At 44.7% G+C, this 23,586-nt stretch overlaps 12 protein-coding genes across 12 annotated transcripts; 6 read left to right on the top strand and 6 right to left on the bottom strand.

Annotated features, from left to right (window-relative positions):
• Positions 1 to 325: 325 nt before the first annotated feature.
• Positions 326 to 2,569, top strand: HRD3 (LALA0S05e08636g1_1; the record flags this gene model as incomplete). Its single annotated transcript, XM_022772478.1, has 1 exon — positions 326 to 2,569. One exon carries the CDS (start codon positions 326 to 328, stop codon positions 2,567 to 2,569), a length of 2,244 nt encoding a protein of 747 aa, XP_022628798.1.
• Positions 2,570 to 3,624: 1,055 nt separating this feature from the next.
• Positions 3,625 to 4,509, top strand: SEC13 (LALA0S05e08614g1_1; the record flags this gene model as incomplete). The annotated part of the gene is made up of 1 exon (XM_022772477.1): positions 3,625 to 4,509. The coding sequence occupies one exon, from the start codon at positions 3,625 to 3,627 to the stop codon at positions 4,507 to 4,509; it is 885 nt and encodes a 294-aa protein (XP_022628797.1).
• Positions 4,510 to 4,648: 139 nt separating this feature from the next.
• Positions 4,649 to 5,566, bottom strand: PNP1 (LALA0S05e08592g1_1; the record flags this gene model as incomplete). The annotated part of the gene is made up of 1 exon (XM_022772475.1): positions 4,649 to 5,566. The coding sequence occupies one exon, from the start codon at positions 5,564 to 5,566 to the stop codon at positions 4,649 to 4,651; it is 918 nt and encodes a 305-aa protein (XP_022628796.1).
• A 720-nt stretch (positions 5,567 to 6,286) lies between these two features.
• DHH1 (LALA0S05e08570g1_1) lies at positions 6,287 to 7,894 on the bottom strand (the record flags this gene model as incomplete). The annotated part of the gene is made up of 1 exon (XM_022772474.1): positions 6,287 to 7,894. One exon carries the CDS (start codon positions 7,892 to 7,894, stop codon positions 6,287 to 6,289), a length of 1,608 nt encoding a protein of 535 aa, XP_022628795.1.
• A 625-nt stretch (positions 7,895 to 8,519) lies between these two features.
• STE7 (LALA0S05e08548g1_1) lies at positions 8,520 to 9,854 on the top strand (the record flags this gene model as incomplete). Its single annotated transcript, XM_022772473.1, has 1 exon — positions 8,520 to 9,854. The coding sequence occupies one exon, from the start codon at positions 8,520 to 8,522 to the stop codon at positions 9,852 to 9,854; it is 1,335 nt and encodes a 444-aa protein (XP_022628794.1).
• A 158-nt stretch (positions 9,855 to 10,012) lies between these two features.
• On the bottom strand, positions 10,013 to 10,330 carry DMO2 (LALA0S05e08526g1_1; the record flags this gene model as incomplete). The annotated part of the gene is made up of 1 exon (XM_022772472.1): positions 10,013 to 10,330. One exon carries the CDS (start codon positions 10,328 to 10,330, stop codon positions 10,013 to 10,015), a length of 318 nt encoding a protein of 105 aa, XP_022628793.1.
• Positions 10,331 to 10,482: 152 nt separating this feature from the next.
• On the top strand, positions 10,483 to 12,012 carry CMR1 (LALA0S05e08504g1_1; the record flags this gene model as incomplete). Its single annotated transcript, XM_022772471.1, has 1 exon — positions 10,483 to 12,012. The coding sequence occupies one exon, from the start codon at positions 10,483 to 10,485 to the stop codon at positions 12,010 to 12,012; it is 1,530 nt and encodes a 509-aa protein (XP_022628792.1).
• A 310-nt stretch (positions 12,013 to 12,322) lies between these two features.
• Positions 12,323 to 13,063, bottom strand: LALA0_S05e08482g (LALA0S05e08482g1_1; the record flags this gene model as incomplete). The annotated part of the gene is made up of 1 exon (XM_022772470.1): positions 12,323 to 13,063. One exon carries the CDS (start codon positions 13,061 to 13,063, stop codon positions 12,323 to 12,325), a length of 741 nt encoding a protein of 246 aa, XP_022628791.1.
• Positions 13,064 to 13,920: 857 nt separating this feature from the next.
• On the bottom strand, positions 13,921 to 16,158 carry LALA0_S05e08460g (LALA0S05e08460g1_1; the record flags this gene model as incomplete). Its single annotated transcript, XM_022772469.1, has 1 exon — positions 13,921 to 16,158. One exon carries the CDS (start codon positions 16,156 to 16,158, stop codon positions 13,921 to 13,923), a length of 2,238 nt encoding a protein of 745 aa, XP_022628790.1.
• A 2,324-nt stretch (positions 16,159 to 18,482) lies between these two features.
• LALA0_S05e08438g (LALA0S05e08438g1_1) lies at positions 18,483 to 19,742 on the top strand (the record flags this gene model as incomplete). Its single annotated transcript, XM_022772468.1, has 1 exon — positions 18,483 to 19,742. The coding sequence occupies one exon, from the start codon at positions 18,483 to 18,485 to the stop codon at positions 19,740 to 19,742; it is 1,260 nt and encodes a 419-aa protein (XP_022628789.1).
• A 188-nt stretch (positions 19,743 to 19,930) lies between these two features.
• SAS10 (LALA0S05e08416g1_1) lies at positions 19,931 to 21,724 on the bottom strand (the record flags this gene model as incomplete). Its single annotated transcript, XM_022772467.1, has 1 exon — positions 19,931 to 21,724. One exon carries the CDS (start codon positions 21,722 to 21,724, stop codon positions 19,931 to 19,933), a length of 1,794 nt encoding a protein of 597 aa, XP_022628788.1.
• A 425-nt stretch (positions 21,725 to 22,149) lies between these two features.
• On the top strand, positions 22,150 to 23,457 carry RPC53 (LALA0S05e08394g1_1; the record flags this gene model as incomplete). The annotated part of the gene is made up of 1 exon (XM_022772466.1): positions 22,150 to 23,457. One exon carries the CDS (start codon positions 22,150 to 22,152, stop codon positions 23,455 to 23,457), a length of 1,308 nt encoding a protein of 435 aa, XP_022628787.1.
• Between the last annotated feature and the right edge of the window lie 129 nt (positions 23,458 to 23,586).

Genomic DNA, 23,586 nt, shown 5'->3' with positions numbered 1-23,586 from the left:
GGAACTTATATACGTGTGTAAATTCGTTACCGGTGCCATTAATTCAAGCTAGATACAAAGAAATAGAGCTCAGTACACATTCTTGAGATAACAATACCAACGAACGGTACCGCGCAATTAAGCAGGCTCCATAGACCTTCTTAGTTCTGAAATATCGTATTACGCTCAGACCATCATGTGACCTGATATATGATTAACACTATCCAAGATGTGATTCAGGAACTAGAAGAAGTAGCACCTCTAGAGACACCCTGTCACGATTACACGTTCAATTGACATTAGTGGTGCTTCTTTTGTCCCTCGCATTGGTTGAATCCCATAATACATGAAAGCTTCTTTCATCACAGCTTTCCTGGTCAATTGCATCTTCGTCCGTTGCTTACAAGAAGACAAATGGGACACTGTAGCTAAAAACCTGGCACTCCTGCCGAAACACGAGGAATGTTTGATCAACTCTGCACAAGAATGGGATCCCCACCAAGGTGGGATAAATATAACTTTACCGATTGATTATTACGAAGAGGAGCAGGAGCATAACTGGGCTGCTTTTCTTGCTTCAGAAAGCCACGACAATAGACTCATGTACTCGGAACTTGTGCGATCTAGCGAAGTTTTCAACAACACCGAAGCTACATACGTCCTCTCTCAAATATTATTGCAACAACAATATGGAGTTCCCCAGAACAAATCTTTGGCGTTCCATCATCTACAGAAGTTTAACAATCTCACAGATTACACCAATGCCTCTGCGGTTTTTGAACTAGGTGTAATGCATATCACCGGATTTTTTGGTACCATTCCAGTGGATATTCCCCAAGGACTGATCTTATATGAAAAAGCAGCTGAGCTGGGGGATTTGAGGGCTATCATGGCATTGGCGTATCGATATTCCAAGGGTATAAACGTTCCTCTGGACGAGGAAAAAGCCCTTATGCTCTACAGCGGGCTTGCCACAGAACTGCGTGAAAATTACACGGATGTTGAGTGGCAAATATTCCATCCCTACGTGGAATCTTATTATGTTCGCATTCCAGATTTAACAGGCGGTCTGTTGGGCACTGGTCTGAGTCGGAGAACGTCTACTATCTCGAGATTCAGGGCAAATAGGCCTGATATCACAACTCCTGCCCTGACAATTCTACGCTCACAAGGTGTTAAGCTCGTTCCTGGAGAATTTTTTTTCAAGGAAGAAGACGAGGACAGCAGACAGCTTCTGGACTTGTATTACACCGCTCTTGACAATTACTTGGGCACATACACTCAAAGACGCAACCTAGGGGCTACTGTACAGATATTAAATGCCACGATAACTGAATACGCGTCTCAGCTGCCAATAATGGATACTCTACAGAAATACTACTACGGCAGATGCTTAGAATTGTGGGGTCATATGCTTCTCACTGGACAAGGCTTTCCATATCGAGATGTAGATGCAGCTGAATCAATACTGATGGATGCAGTGTCCATGCCAACCTCCTCTCAATCGCTTGCACATGTAAATCTCGGCAAGATTCAGCACTATTTTCGTGAGAACGCCACGGCAGCGCTAGAGCATTACGAGAAGAATATGCGTGGTGAAAGCCTCTACCAAGGATATCAGCTGTACAAGTCAGGTTTGCTGCCACCAACTGTGAAAACCTCCGAATTCTCACTTAGAGGTGCTTCAAATGTGGGACAGCAGCAAGCGATCTATGAGTTGGCAGTCGAAATGGAAGGACTTTCTGTCGGTGATATAGCCTTAGTTGTGCTACAGTTCAGAAGATTTGTTGAATCACAAGAAACACGGGTCGCTCCTCATATGAGAGACGCGTTCTTAGCGCTACTCAGAGGCGAGACGGAAGCGGCCTTGTGGCTATATGCACAGGCAGCTGAACAGGGAATTGAGATAGCTCAAACAAATGCTGCCTTCATACTTCACCAACCTGCTTATAATCTGGACGAGCCACCTTTTTCTCCCGTGGAGCGGAAGCGCTGGGCAGCACGTTACTATGCGCTGGCGTCGTTGGGAGCTGCAAAAGACGCACTTATTGTTGCAGGCGACATTTACTACCAGTTAGGTGACTACGAGCGGTCAGCAGCATTTTATGAAAGCGATTCCTATTCTCCTTTGGGGAGTTGGAATCTGGGGTACATGTACGAGTACGGGTTGGGTGTCGAACAAAACTTTGCGCTAGCGAGAAAGTGCTATAGCATGGCATTGGAAGTGAATCCAGCGATATTCCTGGGTGTCAAGCTTTCCCTTTTGAAGCTACAATTTAAATCCTGGCTTCTGTGGCTTACAAGATCAGCAGAAAGGTTTGGTTGGCTAGTTAGTGCGGAATCAGTCCAAACAAGAACAGGTGGTGAGCCGCTGCATTCTAAATTACTCAAGAAGCTTTGCAAGACCCGTTACGAGAAACCGGAGCGGACAGTGCTTTCTTCCAACTATTACGGCCTACCTACTTTAAAAGACGCATTCTTGATCCTAGGCTTATTTGCGATCTTTTTAATGATACAGTTCGCAAGGCTAATCCGGGGTTTGTTGGCGCGTCGCAGAAACAATTTTGGAGGTATCAATTTTCCTATTTGAAAGGTGTGTTTTACAGTGACAATTCTTCACATACAAATAAACATTTTTTGCACTTCAACTAGCAATACCTCGCTCTGGGGGACGTCTTCAAGGAACTGGTTGCATTGGTTTTGGTGTAGTTCTACTGACCTCTTATTCCGTCGCTGTCGCCGACAACTATCCCAAGGGCAACGACAGAAATGTACAAAGTGACATTTATTTTCTCGCATTGAAAGAGGGCTGGATGGAGGCCGGATCTCTTTGATTTAGCGAATCCATAATAAATGAGCTCTTCATCGATGTGCAAAGGCTCATTCAAATTTACAAGCTTTTTTTTCGCACAGATACCTTCTACATAGGGCAAATTGACAACAATATGTTCTCAAAGTTTTAACTGGTATTTTTCCCAAACATTAAGCGACTAATTGCGAATTAGACTCTTCTCTCGTCCACTATAATCCGGCTCCATGCGCAAACGCTCAGGACTATTTGAATCAGTTAAGCTTTTCAGTGAAAAAAAAATTGTGGGAAGAAAGCCGAAACTTAATATCAAACCAACGTTCTAACCAATTCAACAAGTAGTAATCCATCAAGAGGCTTAATCTAAGGTATATCTCGAACCTGCCAGAGCTTTAACTGGCCATAGTTTCAGAGGATGCTGTGGCACGTGATTACCAAAAAGACATACATCATTATCCACGAATATACGAATCTTGATATCTGACATCTACATCGCTTTAAAAGCTCAACATACCTCAAGAGTATTTGTGACAGACGCCTGAAAGAGAAGCTACCATGTAGTAAATCCCCTAATCAAGCTTCGGTCAATAAGGCTGTCTATAAGAATGAAAGCACTTTACGTGTGTAGTGATCCTAATGTATATCACTACGTACGCATGTACTCGTGAGCTGGGTTTTGTACTCGTCCTCATTCCTGGTCTAAATATCAAATAGCATGTTAACTAACTACTAACAATGTTCAAATTCCATCACCAAGAACTGATCCCAAAACAGCTCAATCTGGGACCATTGACCACCCATTCTTTGTGGTATTTGTAGATTTGGCAAGTTAAAATATGGCCACGATTTCCAATGCTCACTCGGAGCTAATTCACGACGCGGTTTTGGACTATTATGGCAAACGTCTAGCAACATGTTCATCCGACAAAACAATTAAAATCTTCGAAGTGGAAAACGACACTCATAAGCTGGTAGAAACTCTTCATGGGCATGAGGGACCGGTGTGGCAAGTGGACTGGGCCCACCCCAAATTTGGTGTGATTTTGGCATCGTGTTCTTATGATGGAAAAGTATTGATCTGGAAGGAAGAAAACGGACGTTGGGTGCAAACTGCGGTCCATGCTGTGCATTCTGCATCTGTGAACTCTGTGAAATGGGCTCCTCATGAATACGGACCTTTTCTGCTTGCAGCTTCGTCCGATGGGAAAGTGTCAGTTGTTGAATTCAAGGAAAACGGTACTACCGCACCTGTCGTTCTAGATGCTCACGCAATTGGCGTCAATACTGCTTCTTGGGCATCTGCTGCTCTGCAAGATGGCTCCTCATCTCTTCAGGAACGCCGTTTCGTCACAGGTGGAGCCGACAATCTTGTCAAAGTCTGGAAATACAGCCCAGAAGCAAACACGTATTTGGTACAAGACACACTTGAAGGTCACACAGACTGGGTAAGAGACGTTGCATGGTCCCCTTCGATGCTCCTGCGTTCATACTTGGCGTCTGTGTCTCAGGATCGTACCTGCATAATCTGGACACAAGAAAATAACCAGGGTCCTTGGAAGAAGACCCTATTGAAGGACGACAAGTTCCCAGACGTTTTGTGGAGGGCTAGCTGGTCGCTTTCAGGAAACATCCTGGCCATCTCAGGAGGCGATAACAAAGTGACCTTGTGGAAAGAAAATCTGGAAGGTAAATGGGAATCCGCTGGCGAGGTGGAACAGTGAAAGTGGGCTATGCAAGAGTAGGCCTCAAAAAAGCCAAAAGAAGGAGGATATAATCGATTGTGATCACAATTGAAGTCTAACAAAATGTACGTATAAATATCTGCATTTCTATCAGAAGAATATAGAGAGATTACGCTATTCAAAGCTCGGCAACGACTGCCTCCACTAGACGTTCAACATCCACAGAGGCTAAGAACCCTGTTTCTAAGACCTCCTCGTGGGTGGCTTTACCTTGATCAATCGGTACCGGATTTTCGTCTAAGGCGCTGGCTGGTGGATCAACAACAACCCGGTTCGTGATAAGACTCAAGGCCAAGACCCTTAGTCCACAATGTCTTGCCACGATCACTTCAGGTACCGTACTCATACCAACAACATCTCCTCCGAATCCACGTATCATTCTGGCCTCGGCTCTGGTCTCAAAAGTAGGTCCTGACACGAACGAATAGACACCTTCGTGAAGAGGTCTTTCCAAACCTAACTCAGCTCTTTTATTGTACAGCAATTTGCGAAGCTTCAAATCGTATCCATCGCTGAGAGCTTGGAATCTTGGACCGTATTCGTCAAAGTTAGGTCCTCTCAATGGGTGTTGGCCTGCCAAACCAGGAAAATTGATATGGTCGTTCAAACACATGAGATCTCCGACCTCATAGTCAGGGTTGATAGCTCCGCATGCATTGGTAACAATCAGGTTTTTGATAAACCCCCATTCGTTCATCACTCTGATGGGGAAAACGGTCTCGTGGAGTTCGTGGCCTTCGTAGTAGTGCAATCTTCCACACATCAATACCACTGGACTTCCTTGCATATATCCAAAAACCAATTTCCCTTGATGTCCAGCAACGGTGCTGGACTTGAAACCTGGAATGTTACCGTATGGGATTGCCAATGGCTCTGGTTTCAACGATACTTTGTCGACGATTCCCCCTAATCCAGAACCACATATGATCAACGTTCTTGGTTCGAATCGAGTGAAATGTTCGAATATAGCATGCTTGATGTATTCCACGGCGTAGCCGATTGCAAGACGTTGTTCGTCGAGGTCAAAAACACCCATTTGTACTGTTTTCAACTGCTTCTAAACTTTTGATCTAAGTTGAAAAGTTGAAAACAACTTAGAAGTCTGCTAGAGATATAATGTTGTGCAGATCTCACCTCGACGGTCGAGATCCAATTTGGCAGACGCGGAAAGCAGAGATAGATACGGAATAGTTCGAAGTGATATGGGTATGCAGTTATCTCCCTCGAGACACTGATGCTAAAAGACCTACATGGATATTATCAAGGTTGAACATTTCGTTGACAATGTAAACCACGATGCAACTATACGTTTTACATGGATGAAGCATGATGACAGTACCCTGCCGGATTTTAATAATGCTTGAGAATGCGTTACGATTGACGCTTTTTCTCTGTTCGAAAGATGTGATACACACAACTTTTGTTCAATAGTACAGAGACAAATTCAATGACAATTGCTGGGTGCTGAGAACTTTCGAGATTGAAAAGATCCATTCGATAGAGTCACGAAAGCTTCTCTGCCATATGAAGAATGAATAGTTTGGCTCTGACGATGGCAAACACTGAAAAACAAAATAGTCACAATACTTCGAAAATCGAGTGCCATACAATGCATGATAATGATACAAACGATCTGTGATGCTTGATCGGCCTTGGAAGATGTAGTGAAATGGGCCTTGGTGGTGAATATGGGAGAAAAAAAAAAAAAAAAAAAATTGGAACTAGTCCAAAATGCATTACCTGGAGACGCCCAAACTCAGTAGCCATGTGGGGATGCTTGGCCTTGCAAGGAGGCCGAGGCATTCATTGGGGACATGCCCTGCATGTATTGCTGAGGAGCATATTGTTGGGGAGGGTATTGTTGAGGCATATATTGCTGAGGATGGTACGCTTGAGGATGGTGCGGCTGTTGTTGTTGTTGCTGCTGATGCTGCTGCTGCTGAATTTGTTGCTGGAGTTGCTGCTGTTGTTGGTATTGCTGTTGAGACCCTTGTGGCGGCTGGTTTTGTTGTTGTGGAACGGGGTATTGTGTCGATGGTGCTGCATGGAATTGCGGTTGAGTCTGTTGAGGAGGCAATTGTTGACCTGCAACATTAGCCATCGTATTAGGTAGAGACGACAATGGGAATGGCACTGGGACCGCAGAGTTGTCCTCTGCGACGTAAAGCGACTTGTCGATCTGAGCAGGAATAGCAGCAATTTCTGTACCCAATTCTTGCTCGATCTTGTAAAGATTGAACCGGTCGTTCCAGTTGATGAGGTTGATGGCAAGACCCAAATGTCCAAATCTACCTGACCTACCGATACGATGTAGATAGGTCTCTGCTGTCTTAGGGAAGTCAAAATTGATGACAACGTTTACGGCTTGAATGTCAATACCACGGGTGAGTAAATCTGAGCAAACCAAAGTACGCACTTTTCCTTGACGAAATTCGTGGAACACTTTGTTTCTTTCTTGCTGCTTCATCCGGGCATGCGAATAATAACATGAAAATCCAAGGTCCGTAATTTTCTTGGCCAGCAATTCCACACGGTTGGTGGAATTACAGAATATGATGGCCTGATTAATTTGCAATTTTGAAAACAAAGTGTTGAGACAGTGTAATTTTTGTTTTTCTTCCACAAATGCGTAATATTGAGTAATACCTTTCAATGTCAATTCGTCCATGAGATTGATCTCATATGGTTTGTGTAAATGTTTCACCATAAACTCTTTCACTGTGAGTGGGAAAGTGGCACTGAAAAGAAGAGACTGGTGCTGCGAAGGAAGAAATGTCAAAATTTGCTCAATGATGGTTTTGAAATCCCGCGACAGCATCTTGTCTGCCTCGTCCATGACAAAAAGAGGACATTCGCTGAGATCTGCCACTTTACGCGATGCCAAATCGAGCACACGGCCAGGAGTACCTACAAGCACATGGACGTTGTCATTGAGACGCATAATGTCGTCACGCAGATTGGTTCCGCCAGTGGTCACCATGCACGAGATCCCGCAATGTTTACCCAAAGTTCTCACCACTTGAGAAGTCTGCAATGCCAGTTCACGAGTAGGGACCATGATAAGCGCTTGAATCTTGTTGAGTTTTGGCTTGACACGTTCGAGCGTGGGAATCACAAACGCTGCAGTTTTTCCAGTTCCGTTTTTGGCACGCGCCAAGACGTCTCTTCCGGCCACTGCGATTGGGATGGCTTCTTCCTGAATTGGCGAAGGTTTTTCGAACCCGGCCTCGAAGATGCCCATCAACAGCTCACGCTTCAAGAAGAAATCCTCAAAAGTGTTGCCCTTGGTTCCCAGTACATCGTCTGTTTGCGGCCGTGTATCTTTTTTCGGGATGTTCAAAGCGGTTTTCCACTCAGAATCCATGGTTCCGGTAGTCTAGCGTATTCAGAAGTGAACGTGAGCCTTAAGTACGGTTTTTTGATCGATTATCTCTATCGTCCCGGGTACAGCAAAAATTCCAAATATGAAGCGATTTTTCAGCGGAAAAAATTTTGTCCAGTAAAAGGAGCCGTCTGTTTCCAGTGTTCTATGTTTAAAGGGTCAAAAACAGCTGTATTGATTCGTTTATGCGCTCTTGAGACTCGTCCAAAAAGTGGTTGGTACAAGTCCAAGTTTGTTTTCGATCTTTCACCCCTGTAAAAAAAATTTTTGAGATACGGAGTCAATCTCAAACCACGTGTATATCACGGGTCGTGCTGGTCGCTTTGAACGAGTTTTTTTTCCATCAAAAATTAAAATCTGAAATGTCCTAACTTAAAGGACAGTTCAAGCAAGATTCAAAGGATTCGACTATAAATATCGCTGAGATTCAAGCCAATTCACTCCAATTTCGAGGGTTTTAAGTGGTGGATGAGAGCGATTTCCAGTGGAAACGAAGGGATCGGCGGTAATTGACGCGCTGCAACGAGCCGGTGACCCTTTTTCGCGGTCGAAAACGATCACGCATATATATATTCACGGATAGATCAAGTGCATTTTCTGTGAAGAGATGGAGTTCGGAAAGCAAAGTATTCGACTGCAGCAGGTAAGCGAGCAGGTCGACTCGCGGCTTTTCCAGCCGTCGTCGCTGAAACGCAAAAATCTCAAACATCTGAGGCTCGGTGGGCCTAAAGCCGGAGGAACAGCAGATTTGTTCAGTGGGCCGGTCTTAAACCGGGTGGTGAGCTCTGCAACGTCGCCTGGAGCATTTTTGGAACAACAGCCCAGTCCAACCACTTCGGATTTGTCTTCTGCGGGCATCACACCCACGGATGAAACGGTCAAAGAGTTGGGAGCAGATTTCGAAAACCTGTCGTTGTTTAAAGATAGCACCATAGAGCTCCAAGATTTGGTGCAGCTGGGAAAAATCGGGTCCGGAAACTCGGGCACCGTACTGAAAACATTGCATGTTCCAGACTCGCGCATTATTGCAAAAAAATCCATTCCGGTAGAAAATAAGCCTCTCATCAAAAACCAACTCATACGAGAACTAACTATCATGCAGAATGTAAAGACTCATGAGAATATAGTTGGGTTCTTCGGGGCGTTCTACACGGCGTCTACTACCAATGAAATCGTCATCCTTATGGAATATATGGATTGCGGCTCCCTTGACAAAATTATGTCGACTTACAAATCGTTTGTGAAACGGGGATCCCCAGATGCTTCCGAAAACTGGTTCAACGAGCTGGTTTTAGCCAAAATCTCATTTGCAGTATTGAACGGGCTCTCGTACCTCTACCGGGACTACAAAATCATTCATCGAGACATTAAACCATCCAATGTTCTTATCAACAGTAAAGGATATGTCAAGATATGCGATTTCGGAGTCTCCAAAAAACTCATCAACTCCATTGCCGACACATTTGTTGGAACTTCGACCTACATGTCACCAGAGCGTATCCAGGGCAGTGTCTACTCGACGAAGGGTGACGTATGGTCTCTGGGACTCATGATCGTGGAGCTTGTCACAGGCGAGTTTCCATTGGGTGGCCATTCTGATACGCCAGAGGGGATTTTAGACCTTCTGCAGCGTATTGTCAATGAACCGCCTCCTAGGCTGCGGCAGAGCCCGCAGCATTCACGCGAAATGGTCGATTTTGTCAACAGATGTTGTGTCAAAGATGAGCAAGAAAGATCTTCGCTGCAAGAATTACTATGCCACGATTTCGTAGAGAAAGGGCGGTCGCAGGGTGACCGGGAGTTCCGGCATTGGTGCAAACGCATCAAAAAGAGACTAAAGGAGGATAAGATGTTACAACGGGAGGAAAACGAAAGAGCTAAGCTGGTCAAACGCCAGCTGGAAAGTGCTGCAAATGCAGCCACGGCGGCCAGGAGTCGTTGAGAAAGAAGCGGGAAAAAAGATGAATGTCTTTTTGAGCCCTACAAGAAAAACTGTAACAGTATAAACACAAGTGGATAATTATTATTTTGTTAATATATTTTGTCGTCATTCACTGGCTACTTCTTTAAAAAGGAGCTTACTTGTAGTCTATTTTCTTCTTATTTTTTGCCCGTATTCGAGTTCCACAGCCATTTTTCTGTCCCCCTTACCACTCCAAATACCATCAGAGCACCGCCCAAACCTCTGAGACTGGCACGCCACCATCTTGGGTTGAGCTCTTGAAATTTCTCTAATGAGATGCCTCTTTTCTTCTCTTTATCTGAGTACTCAAAGGGTTTACCCAGAGCTAGATATCCACCAAATCCTAAACTAAACATCGTGCTCATGATCTGGCAAGGAATACAGTCTTTCGTTTCCTCATCTGTCAATTCTCTTTGTGGCGGTGGATTGAACACAGACAAGATATTACTGGCCATTTCTTGAGGAAGTGACGGATGAATTTGAATTGAGTTGAGTTCTTGAGATGAGATGAGTTAATGATGTAATTTACATATATAGACGACTTCTTAGTCAAAACTATAGAAGATACCACTAAAACCAACGGATCATACGTCCTACAGCTTCAAATATGGCTGAATTGAGTGCATTTCAGAAGCGTCGGTTGGACAACATCAAACGAAACAATGATTTGCTAAAAAAACTCAATTTGAATGGAGTTTCCGGACAATTGAAGAGTGAAGCTGGTGTGAAAGATCAAGTCAAGGTCAAAAAGGCCAATGGGAAGAGGAAGCCGCCTCAAAAAAGTGCCAAAGTGGCTAAGGTACCAACCAGGAGATCCAGAAGGCTGATGGGAGAGACGTCAGACGGAAAAGAAGTCCCACATGTAAGCGATTACGAGCTTTTGAAAAGGTCCGAGTCTCCGAACCTTGAAGAATTGAAAAATACGGCTGTTGTAGGAGATGTTAAACTAAGTGATTTGATCAAATCTGAAGACGAGAGTGAGCTTTTGACGCGATTCCAAAGCTACAGTAACAAGAATTTTTCTTCTGGGGATTTTTTCAAAGAGATCCAAAAACACAAGAAAGTTTCTAAAGATATGGCAGCGTTACAGCAGGATTTCGACCTCCAAATGTACCAGGTTTTTGAACCCAATGAGATAAAGATTGTTCAAGACCGTATCAGTGCTATGTTTTTCCATCCTGCAGTGGACCGAAAATTGGTAGTGGCTGGCGATACTACTGGCCATATTGGGCTCTGGAATGTTCATCTTGAACCCCCCAAAGATGAGATAGAGGCACCAGATATTACGACAGTAAAGCTTTTCAACAAAAACGTGGCTAAGATCGATGTTTTTCCGCAGGACTCCAGCAAATTGATGACAGCGTCGTACGACGGACTATTACGCTCAATTGATTTGAGCAGTCTTCAGAGTGATGAAGTTTTAACGCTTAAAGACCAATACGACGATCCCATGGGCGTTAGTGAGTTTCAATTCAGCTACGAAGACCCGAACCAGGTCTTTATGACCACTTTGGGTGGAGAGTTTACTAGTTTCGATATCAGAACCAAAGCTACAGCGCCAAATATCTTACGGTTGGCAGACAAAAAAATAGGATCTTTCAGCATCAATCCGCAAAGGCCTCATGAGATTGCTACAGGCTCATTAGATCGGACGCTCAAAATCTGGGATGTGCGCAAGATCGTAAAATCTGCAGAATGGCTACAAAACGACGATTACTCCAGTCTTGACCAAGTCGCAAGCTACGATTCTAGACTGAGTGTTTCTGCCGTTTCATACGCACCTGTGGATGCATCATTGGTTTGCAATGGATACGATGACACCATTCGTATCTTTGATTTGAAAAGTGTACCAAAATCAGATTTGCAACCGAAAATCACTCTCAAACACAATTGCCAAAGCGGGAGGTGGACCAGCATTTTGAAAGCCCGTTTCAAGCCCAACATAGACGTTTTCGCCATCGCCAACATGAGTCGAGCCATAGATATATACCATAGCTCTGGGGAGCAGCTGGCCCATCTGAAAACCGCGACTGTTCCAGCGGTGGTAAGTTGGCATCCCCTTCAAAACTGGATTGTGGGTGGTAACTCCAGTGGAAAGGTATTTCTATTCGAAGACGCAGGCGGTCATAGTGAGTAGAACAATAAAGTTTTTTTGTTATTAAAGTTGGGATCAAATAGGTAGAGAAAATTTGGTCTCATGCGCACTTATGGTGGAACTTGTGAAAGCTCCAACAAAGCGTCCAGCACTCAAGAGGAGCAGGAGAACCAGTGGTAAAAAAAGAAACTATCAAAGAAAAAACTTCGAAATGTTGGTATGATTTCCCTTCAATTCTATCAAAAAAAATGCAAACACCTTTTTTTGGAACAAGTAGACGAAATATGATCACATTTTGTGACCAATATTACGGGAACGCGTGAAAGAGCAAATCAGCTCTTTTTGGCGAACTCTAAACGTCTTTTGCACCCGGCAAGTCGCCGTTGTAATATAACATCAAATAACCCGTGAAACCTTCACCGTTGGGATCTGGATTACCCTCGGAATCCACTTCACCCACACCATACGTGAAAGTGTAATAATTTTTAAAGCCGAAATACTCGTAAACGGATTTGGCATGCTCGTTAATGGCCTCAAGGACCAGAGCGACGCCCTCTGCGTCAGCTCTTTGCTTGTAATGCTCGAAAATGGCTCTGACCGAGCCACGAACCTCTGGTTGCGACAGATCCTTGCCGATAATAAACAGATAATAGCAATCAACGTCCTGTAGAAGCTGTTCGCGCTTGTCGTGCAAATCGTCGAAAAAGATCTTGTTGAAAACCGGGTCGTTAGTAAGATCCTGGTCGAAGTGGTAGCCAGGGCCGGTCCAGACAGCCACGGCGTCGAAATCGTTGGCCTCAACAATCTCCCCGCCCTTATCTGAAAACTCGGTGTTGAAGTAATGAAGAACTGCGTTGATACGCATTTTCGACACTTTTTCATGCACCGAAATATTAGCAAATTTTTTCATGAGGTAGTCGTTGGCACGAGACTCGTGGAAAGCCTTGGCCAGCGTCAAAGTCGCCCGTTCGATGTCTTTGGTTAAATTTACAGGCACCACAGCTCTGGTGTGGCCTTTATTCAGTTTGACCTCAGGCTTGGATTTTGTGATGTCTGCAGGAGAAGCAGGTGGAGAAATAGGAACAGATATCATGATGTCTGTAGAAATGCTTGTTGGAGGTTGTTTTTTAATTTTCGTGAGTGATGTAGATGTCTGAAAGAAATAACAACAGCTTCTCTTTCGGACTCCTTTCTCTCTGTTCCCACCACCCCTCTTTATACCTTTCATTCCTGCTTCTTGCGCCTTGACCCGTATTTTCAGTGCATGCCCCCGTCGTCGCTTCAGGCTCCGTTCACCCCTTGACATTCGCTTCTCAAGCGACCAAACCGTAATCGTCCACCGATTGATTATGATACGAATTTTCGTTAATCTATCGTATCAGTCGTTGTCCTGGTAATGGCGCCTCGAGCATGCACGCTTATGTAAACAGTTGGCTCGAGCCCATGTATTACGTCAGCACATTTCTGGTCCCTTAAGGCCGTACCTTACGTAAACATTCTCTTTTTGTGTGTGTGTGCGTGTTATCGCCAGTCTGGCCATTTGCTTACGTCATCGCGGATTTTGAGCTCCATTCCCAGATTCAGATAACATGAAGTGGTTATCGCTCGAGCGTCCAGCTGTTGAAGGAACAATGGCCTGTGAGTTTAGCGAACGCGTGGAAAGAATAGCAGGCAACGTGGGCTCGATAAGCAAGGAAAAGCCGTGTGGGTATGGGTGTGGGTATGGGTGTGTGTGTGAGAGTGAGTGCCAGTGTGAGTGTAAGTGTCGGCAAGCAAGGCCTTTCCCCCCCCTGCTCGGTCGGTTATCCCCGAGATTGTGGTTTTAAGAGCTTGAGCGAAATGGCGCGGGTGTAGTAATGTGTGTAGTAGTGTGCTGATGGTGATGGGTGTGCCGAACGGGCTATCTAAGCGAAATTTGGGACAGAAAAAGATCATCACGTGATCCCGCATTCATATGATAACTTGACCAATGTTTTCTCTCACAAACAACAGATTTATGTCATCACGATCCCACACCAACTGCAACAACAAATTGATCTTCAAAGCACCATACGAATGTATGGTTTCCGACGTGCTCTTCAGATACTCTTTGATCACCAGACGGTCTTCAGCATCCACGGTAAATGCCCCGATCACTAGCAACGACCACAACAGAATGCACAGTAGCGGGGTTCCCTTCTCAATGTCCTTCAAACTCTTGATGGTGTACTTGACCAAGTCCTGGATCTGCTGGTCGCGCACGTCAAAGTCCTCGAACCGCACAATCTTGTTCAGTAGTAAGTAGCACGCCTTGCTGATGATCGACCCACACAGCAGTCCCGGCCGGTAAATCTCATATTTCAACTCGTCATTGCGCACTTGTTCCGGCAACGGTGGCGGCTTGTAGTACAAGCACTCCTCCATCAGAGTATCTGCCACCGTTTGCCACTGGCCGTCCTGCAGAGGCAACGGCATCCGACTCAAAAACGACACTTTAGCTAGCATGCAGAACGCATCCAGCGAAGGGCCCAAAACTGGGTTGTTCATCCATGCAACGTCACAGTCGTTGAAAATTGGTGATTTCAACAGTGCTGCCAGTCTTTGAAACCCTTTGCCAAACGGATTAGGTAGCTTCGATAAGTCCTTCGCTACCAGCAGCGAAACCGTGTAGTTGTACATGAAACTCTCGATCAGCATACGATCAGCAGGAGTAGAGCCGTGTTTCTCGATGTCATAATATTTGCGTTTGATGATGTCAAAGGAATGCGACAGGTTATCCACACAACGATCCACCATCGACTCTCCCTGTCCATTGTGTAGCTTATTTGTCAAAACCAGAAGCTGGAAACAGGCGAAAATCCAGGTCTCATCACCACGAACTCTGCCTGAGGATAACTCAGCGTGTAGGTGGCTTTTGCATGTTTGGTACAGTACTTCGGCCGTGCCAGAGTATTTCTGCGGCTGGCACCACGCTAAAAAGGTGGCCCCACAGCACAGGAAAACATCCTTGACAATGGAGTGCTGTGCTAGCAAAGGCACAAACGTTTCTGTAGTCGTCAATTGAGGTAATGTGTGCTGTGGACCTACAGCCGGTAAAAAATAGTAAATGCAGGTGTAGTATAGCAATAGATCTTGCTGCGTGAACTGGTATTGAGACATAAGATTGGCCACCGAAATCGTCGTCTGATGTTCATTTTGAGAGCTGGTCCAATTCACGAACTTCCGCATTACTTTATCATACAATTTCTCCGATAACTCTTCGTCCAAACCATAAGCGTTATACTCATCGTCTGCATTGGTAGTAGTTACCTGTCGCTGAGAAGCATTTGTGCTTGTCAGATCTATTGATTCAAACGCAGACAACGGGGGAGAAACTAGAAAACTCGGAGAAAGCAAAGGGTCCTGATGATCAGAGCTCAAAAGCTTCCCCAAACTTGGTGTTACTGAGAGACCATCACGCGTTATATTCAAACCGTAGTTCTTGCTGTGATCTTCACTAAAATTTAAAACCATCTGATTTTCGGTTTCTTTGTCTGTTCCGGGTTGCGCGTCATTTGAGAGCACGAATTCGTTTTGTTGTATGATGTGAGCATCAAGTTCACAGTCATCTTGCGCACATTCCGTCTCGCGTTCGTGATCATGGTCTAATTCGCACTCATTGAACTCGTAGTCCTCTTCGTCCTCGTCGCCTGCCTCGTCGGTAAGGAGCTCAGGTATCGACCCTAATCCTGGGATGTCACTATTGAGCAGAACAAAGCCACTTTTCTGGGATCCCAAAGTATAATTGACGAAGCACTGTTTTGACTTTTTATCCTTGTTTGAAGCATGTGCATCTGTTGATCCATCGTCGTAGAAATCGATTTTCTTCTTCATTTTTTCACGCATTTCTCCAGTCAAAGGACCTTGGCCCTTGCGAGGCCAAATGCACTTGAACATATGCTTTGAGCACGGTCCACATCTAGGCTTAGTTTCATCGCATTTTTTGCGTCGTAGCCTGCAGGTATAGCATCCAGCTCGAGATCGACTGCGTTTGGCCCTGGTTTTACGCTCAACTCGAACCTTGGGCTCTTTTTGGTATTCTAAGTCAGCATACATTGCGTCTGTTGAGATAAATCCCGCATTGGTGCTCAGATCTTGTGCGAGGTCTGACTTAAGGACTATCTTGTTGCGATTTGGAATTTGAGTTCGAGATGGAGTTGGAGCGCCCATGTTTATGCGAAAAGATCATCAATTGAGTTTCTTTAGAAGTTGAAAATACTAAGTTGACAAAGCAGTCTAGTTGAGTAACAGATAGGTTACTGCTGGTGAGTTGTATTACAGTTTAGTTCAAGTCATTGTGCAGTTTTCCTATCTCCAGATGGAATTCTGATTAAATTACTCTGATACTGACAGTATCACGTGAGAATGACGGCGGGTTTTGATAAGGGCAGTGAACCTACAAAAACTCGAATTATGGGCATATTGAGAATAGCTATTGTTTCCTTCAGCCTTGTATGTCTCTCCTAGTCAGGTTCATTCAATCTGGAAGCGAAACTGATTTTAGAACGAGAAATCGCTGAGCTAAATAGAAATCGTAGCACCTCATTGGCAGCAGAGAAAAAATGAAGGTGTAGATTTACTTCAAAGCTCTAGAAAAGAAGCTTTCAAATTGCCTTTGAGTGTATGGAGATGATTTGAAAATGCTCAAAGCTATCATACAGTATGGTACCTGGAAGGCTGCGCAATGTAGTTTTGCATGACAAAAAATTTAAATGTTGTGAGGGAGCCAAGTGGAAAGGCAAAATCGCCGAACAAAGGGTTCTCTCTCCAAACGTACACAATTGACAAGGTTCAGTTTGGCCTTGAACACTAGCCTTGACAATTATCACTTGGTATTCACCCGTCATCTGTCATCTGTAATCTGATCACGCGATGACTCTCAAACTACCCATGCTAGCAGTTATTCTGACTGGCAAAATAGACTACTAGCATGTCTGTTAAACAACTTCCACTCTTGTAGTAGGGCGAATAGATCTATGGCTTATGGTGTTTGCATCGAATATGGAATGCCCATCATAGAACGTCGAACTGTTGGATATAGTCCCGATGCTACTATTTTCTCGCTGTCCTTGAATCTCAATTATTTAGCGTGCTATTCGAGATTCGTTTGTTATCATTTCCCTTGTAACCGGAAATACCATAGTATAAAGCTTTTTGACAGTCACTCTTTCCATTTCCATTGGCATCGTGTCGTATTTTGAGAATTCATAGACATTTAAGTCTTCCCTCAGCAATCAGTTTGAAACAGTCTTTTGATTCATAATCAATTTTATCTTTATTTCCCTTGGTACGAGTTCTGTTGTTACTTGAACTTTTAACGGAGCTGAAGCAGTAGTGCACCTTGATCCCTGTGCCGATTTCACAGAGGACGATGAAATGAACATGCGTCGCTGTGGCGAGCCAATCCGTGGCGTCCAGATAGGGTGCTTCCTTCCGTGGGGAGAATGTAGGTCTAGCCCTAACGATAGGTTTGCAAACAAATATGGAATTCAATCCGTCAATTCTAGCCTATTTCTGGATGGTTACGTTGAAATTGAGGCCGTTATACCTTCGTTTTTAGTGGATTTAACGAAGTCAACGAAAATGACGTAGGAAGACTACCTTGGGTTGTAGATACGAGACGTCTTGGTATGCTTCATTCTCGATTCAGGTAACAACTCGATGTCATCATGTTGCATTACGAAACTCGTATGCTTTTCTCCGCTAAGCTGTCCCATTCAAGTCTGAGCAAATCACACCCATTAGATGATAGGAAAAGAAGGTGTTTTCCCAAGGGCAAGATATAGTCGTTTTAGGTTAAAGACCATATCTATAAGAACTCAGGCCTAGAGAACTCCTACACATACAATTGAAAATTTTCTGAATAGTGCAACAGGTCTTAATGGTCTTCATGACCCTCATGGTATCTCCTACGATCTAGCAGACAACCGTTATTCGGTTGTTTCTTTCCCAGCACTGTCGCTGTCACCGAATCACGTGACCCGAGATCACCTAACAACTAATCTGACGTTTGTCTCCATAAGAAAAGAAGTACAAGTTGTGTCGACCCACTGATGTCTAACAACCGAACAAGGTGGTTTGGAACTGTATAGCACATGATGGAGTTCCACGCACACTTTTGTTCTTTCTTATTTTTATTATTATTATTACTTTATTCTTACCAGCACGTGACTTCTCAAAAGGTTCAGATGTCTAATGATATTTTGTTTACATTATAAGCGTCTCTGCTACCTGTTAAACACAAACATCGAAGAACAACTTCGAGCAGAAGGGCATTGAGTGACAACTTTTCACTCGCAACTGTTTGATTAGTTCAATCTGAGGACAGGACAATCACATACCTTGGTTTTTGCGCGCAATCTACTTCTTGCTGCTCTTCCAAGATCAATTTTCCGCTGATTTTCTGAACCATAGCATCTGTCAAAGTTTAGCAGTAAAGCTGGTCACTTTGGTTTGGTTTCTCAATTTGCCACCGACACATCACTGAAGCGAGCATGTCCACTCTCCCGCACACGGATGAGAATGCGGTGTCCTCAAATTTTGCGTATTCTAATGATGCTCCAATGGGTGTGAAAACCTCGGCTACGCAGAGAACCGCCTTAGGAGATGTCACAGCGCGTGCAAACATGCCGTCGGCCGTCTCTAAGGCTGCACAAAACTCCAAAAACCGAACAGGACTTTATTCTCGCCCACTAAACACCCGGGATACACCAGAACTTATAGTCATCCCAGATGAAGAGGCACAAAAACAGCCAGATTGGGAGCCTGAAGATGTTAGTGGGTTAATGGAGACCGAAAATGGTGCTGGTGTTCTTGACGATAACGAGTCATCATCGTCAGTGTCGTCAGACAACGAACCTTTGCTACTAGTCACTACCAACGTTGCGGCGTACTTAGTTGAGCGAGCGCGCTTACAGCTCCACAAAGACAAGCCAGATCCGCTCGACGAGGATACATACGATCTGGTTATGGTTGTGGAGTACACGAATGAAATTTTCTCTTATCTCCACGAATTAGAAAACAAATGGCGTCCTCATCCTCGGTATATGCTTTTTCAGCCGGAACTGAAATGGTCTTATCGATCTACTTTGATCGACTGGATAGTACAGGTTCATGCTAGGTTTCAGCTTCTTCCTGAGACACTATTTCTGACTGTCAACATCATCGATAGGTTTTTGTCACGTAAAACCGTCACTTTAAACAGATTTCAACTTGTAGGTGCAGCTGCACTCTTTCTGGCTGCCAAGTTTGAAGAAATCAACTGTCCGACTATCAAAGAAATCCTATACATGCTGGATAATGCTTACTCCAAAGATGAGCTTTTGAAAGCCGAACGATATATGCTGAACACTTTGGAATTTGAACTGGGTTGGCCCGGTCCCATGTCGTTTTTACGGCGTGTAAGCAAAGCAGATGACTACGAATACGACATACGAACGTTGGCCAAGTATCTACTGGAAACGACCATAATGGACTCGCGCTTGATATCTGCACAACCAAGTTGGCTGGCCGCAGGTGCTTATTACCTAAGCCGAGTTATACTCGGCTTCAATGACTGGACTCAGCACCATATTTTCTACTCCAATTACACCACAGAACAGCTTTTACCGCTGGCCACGGTAATGTTAGAGAACTGTAGGCACGCAAGTCAGAGGCATCACGCGATATTCGAAAAGTACGGTGAACGCCGTCATCGTCGGTCTTCTTATATTGTGGCCCGGTGGATCGCCATGGCCGAGGAACGCGCTACTTGAAGATTAGAATGCAGATATTGTGTTACGAAATACTCGAAACTTAACGACATTTGATAATAATAGGCATGATCTTTACAGGTTTATGGATCAGTAGTAATTTAATGTTACATGAAAACATCAAGGGATGAAGAATTTTTGTACTGAAACTTTTCTTCGTCACACCGTTGCCATTGTATGCTATATTGTACTTAATCTCTAAATCTAACGGATCTTGTGAGATTTTTCTTGATACCTGTCTTTTCACCCTCATAAGAGCCGGTTTGTCCGCCAGAGTAGACTGCACGAACAGACTTGAGCTTCTTCTGTGCTTTGTCATACTTCTTTCTCTTCTTGATACGCGAGTTACGGTTATCCTTTTTACGATGAGGTGTGAGACCCTTGTTTTTCATTATTTGGTACCCAACTGCACGCTTCGTGTTGTCATCCATGTCGCTAGATAGCTCAGCAAGTTTGCCACTTCTGCTTGCCAACACAGCATCCTTGTGTGCCTGTTGACGTGCATGTTTTTTCTGGGCACCAGCCTGCTGAGTAGCGGTGTAATAATCGGTTGAAGCGTCTCTATTAATCGTGTTGGCAACTTTCTCATCTTCCGAGTTATACTCCTGAGCATCCAGTTGGGTATCCTCAGAAACAGATTGACCCCTCTTGCGTGCTTCTTCCAATAGTCTCTGCTGTCTCTCAAATAGCCTCTCCTTGTATGGAATGTCGTCATCACCTTTATACCGGTCGACTTTCTTGTTTTCCTGTTGATCAATCTTAGAAGTGTAGAATCGCAGTGTTTTCTTACGTGCTTTCTTTTCTTGTGCATCGACATCCGCAGTCTCTGTTTCTGCGAAATCGTCTAATTCAGCGCCGGCAAAAGCTGTGTCATTCTTTTTGGCAACACGAGATTCAGTGACATCAAAATCAAATGCGTCGTCCTCATCTTCTTCTGATGCTGCCTCTTGTTCGCTAGGGTCTGTAGATTGCTCATTACCGTGACTTTGGAGAAGATCCTCGTCCAAAGTTTCGAGATCCGAGGTCTCCTCATTGTCGGATTCTTGTTCCTCACCTTGATTTTCTAATATATTCTCCGGCAGTTCCTGTGCTTGTCTCCATACTTCCTTGGATGTGAGGATAGATTCCATGATTGGGTGGTCCTTCATTCCTGCAAAGTCATCATTCGTTTGAACCTCATGCAGTAATATCGCAAAGTAGGACGAAATAGTACCCAAATAAGACGAAAGAGCAGCGATCTTCAAACTTGAGACTTCGTCCACTTGCTGCTGGCTTTTCAAGTGGTCCAGCTCGGAAGACCAGCGGGCCAGCTCTTTTGACAGAGGAAAAAATTCGGGACACCAAGTTCGCAGAAGACGCTCTTTCGCCTCGGGTTCCATTGAAAGAATGTCTTTGGCCTTGGCTGTGGTGTCGCTGGCGCCTTGGGCGTTGGTAGCTTCTTGAAACTGTCCCAGTGTAAACTTCTTCGCGCTCTGGGCCCAGTCCTGCTCTACTTCTTCGTCGAGATAGTCATTCATGTCCAGATCAGCAAGGTGCTTGCGTTGCTGGCGCAGAGCTTCTTTTTCGATCTCCTTAGCAGTCTCATCGTCATCAAGATCGTCGGCACCGTAGTATTCACCTTTTGTCGATCCCCACGCCGTGTCGTTGTCCAGCATTGCATCGCCATCATCCTCAGCTTCTCCGGCACCGCCAGCATCCATTTTCCGGCCAAAAACTTGTCTGAAGGCTGCCTCGCCGTCCAATTCCTCTGCGGCTTCACTTTCTTCACTTTCGTCCTCATCGCTTTCGACCCCAAGCACCTCTTCCTCGTCTTCATCTTCCAACAAACGCTCGTCGTCCTCCTCACTGGCTTCTGCTACGATATTGGCCTGATCTAGCAACACTTTCTCACGTTTAGCTGCAAAATCGTCAACTTCATTGCGTCCATATGGGTCTTCCACATTTTCGGTTCTAGACCTCGCTTTTCTGACCGGTTTACGAGCCATCTTTAAACACTATACACCTTTCCCACTCGATAAACCCAACCAGAGTAGTTACAAGCGTTCAAATCGATGCTTTTATATGTTATTCGCCTTTCAAAGCTTTGTAAAATTGGCGATGAGCTGTGCGATGAGCTACTACTTAAATTTAATCACTATTCCCACTTACTATTCTGATGTGCTATGTAAAATTTTCAGAAATCTCAGGTCACGCCATAAACACATGACATACTCGTGGACAGTGCTAAATATCAAAGCGTGATTATCATGTGATAATAATAAAATATCGTCAATAATGATTTCAATATTTTCAGCAGATTAATGCGAAAGTGATCAGCATCAAAGAGCCTGCGATGAGCTCAGCTAGACGAAGTTAAAAGAGCGTTGTAGAGTCATCGAACCCCTTCCAATCGAATCTCTTAGCGTGGAAAATGGGTGGAACGGGACGACTGCCGGGCCTTACGCAAGGTTCTGCGAAACCCGGGCTGAAATTTAAGCCTAAGGCGCTAGCAAGACGGTCGAAAGAAGAACGAGACAAGACGGTGCCGAAACCCACAAACGAGGAGTTGAGTGATGGACACAACTCCAAAAAGAAGTACAGCAAAAAGGATCAAGGAAACAGGCAGAAAAGGGTGCCCAAGTATTTGTTGAATACCAGAGTGGTGGGCGCTGGATTTGGAGCAGAGAACTTTGCAGGAGGAGGAGGAATCAATGCGAGAGCAGGTTTCATTAAAAGCGAGGATGGTGGCTCAGGTCATTCACAGCTCATGCAGCTTGGTCTGCAAGGTGTAAATGGGAATGTAAAGGATGCCAACGAAGACGGAGACTCGGATGGTGGAGATGGACGCACTAAAATTAATATGGGCCGTGAGTACCGGTCCACTGAGCTGGAAGCATCCGATGATGAGGAAGGTGAAGCCTTAGGGCTACCGATCGGTCCGAACGGTGAAGTAGACGAAGAATCTTTGCGGTCCAAGCGACTTGCCCATTTTTTCCCAGTCAGAGCTGTCAGAGTGCGTCATGAAGACATTGATTCTGCTCAGAAGGAACTGAAGGATTCGCTTTCAGACCAAACCACAAGGGAGCCCACTCCTGGCACTGCACTGAAAGAAGAAGAAGGTGACCTGCCTGCCGTATTGCAACAACGCGACGTAGAGTTGCAAGACAAACTCAACGCCTTGCAGTTGCAGAACGAATTTGCATCCGTCGACTATCAAGAAGGGCTCGACGAGGTCAGACGTCTCAATCAGGACCATGCTCACATTCACAAGAAACTATCCAAGATCAACGATCAGCCAGGTAAATTCATGTTTTTCCAATTACCAGCTGTGCTCCCTGATTTTGAACTGCCGCAGCCTACTGAAAAGACTGAAGGAACAGAGGATAGCGAAGCTACGAAAGCGAAAGAATCACAGGGCGAAATCTCAAAAACAGAAGAAAGTTCTTCAAATGACCCACAAGAACCGCGCACCGAAGTATCAAAGGACGAAAAGTCGAATGGCAAGAAAGAGGTCACAGAACAGGTTGATAAGCCGCTGTCTGGGAACATTGGCTCGCTCAGAGTCCACAAATCCGGTAAACTCTCTATCAAAATTGGAAACGTGGTGATGGATATCAACAGAGGCGCTGAAAGTACGTTTTTACAAGAGGTTGTGGCTCTTGATGAGCGAGCTGAGGAGCGTACAGTCGAATTACTGGGTCAAATAGTAGGCAAGGCCGTGGTGACACCAAGGTTTTGAAAGACAAATACAAAAGCGTGAGAGAGAAGACTAGACTTTATGTTACGACACAAAGAACCCGCATATACAGCCCATTTATGTACATTAACAATATAAAGGATTTGAGCTGTGCCACTAACCATAGTGTAG

Source organism: Lachancea lanzarotensis, scaffold LALA0S05 (assembly GCF_000938715.1).
Source record: "Lachancea lanzarotensis genome assembly LALA0, scaffold LALA0S05, whole genome shotgun sequence".
Lineage (NCBI taxonomy): Eukaryota > Fungi > Ascomycota > Saccharomycetes > Saccharomycetales > Saccharomycetaceae > Lachancea > Lachancea lanzarotensis.
The sequence above is the reverse complement of the archived record's forward strand: the minus strand, read 5'-3'. Positions and strand labels throughout refer to the sequence as shown.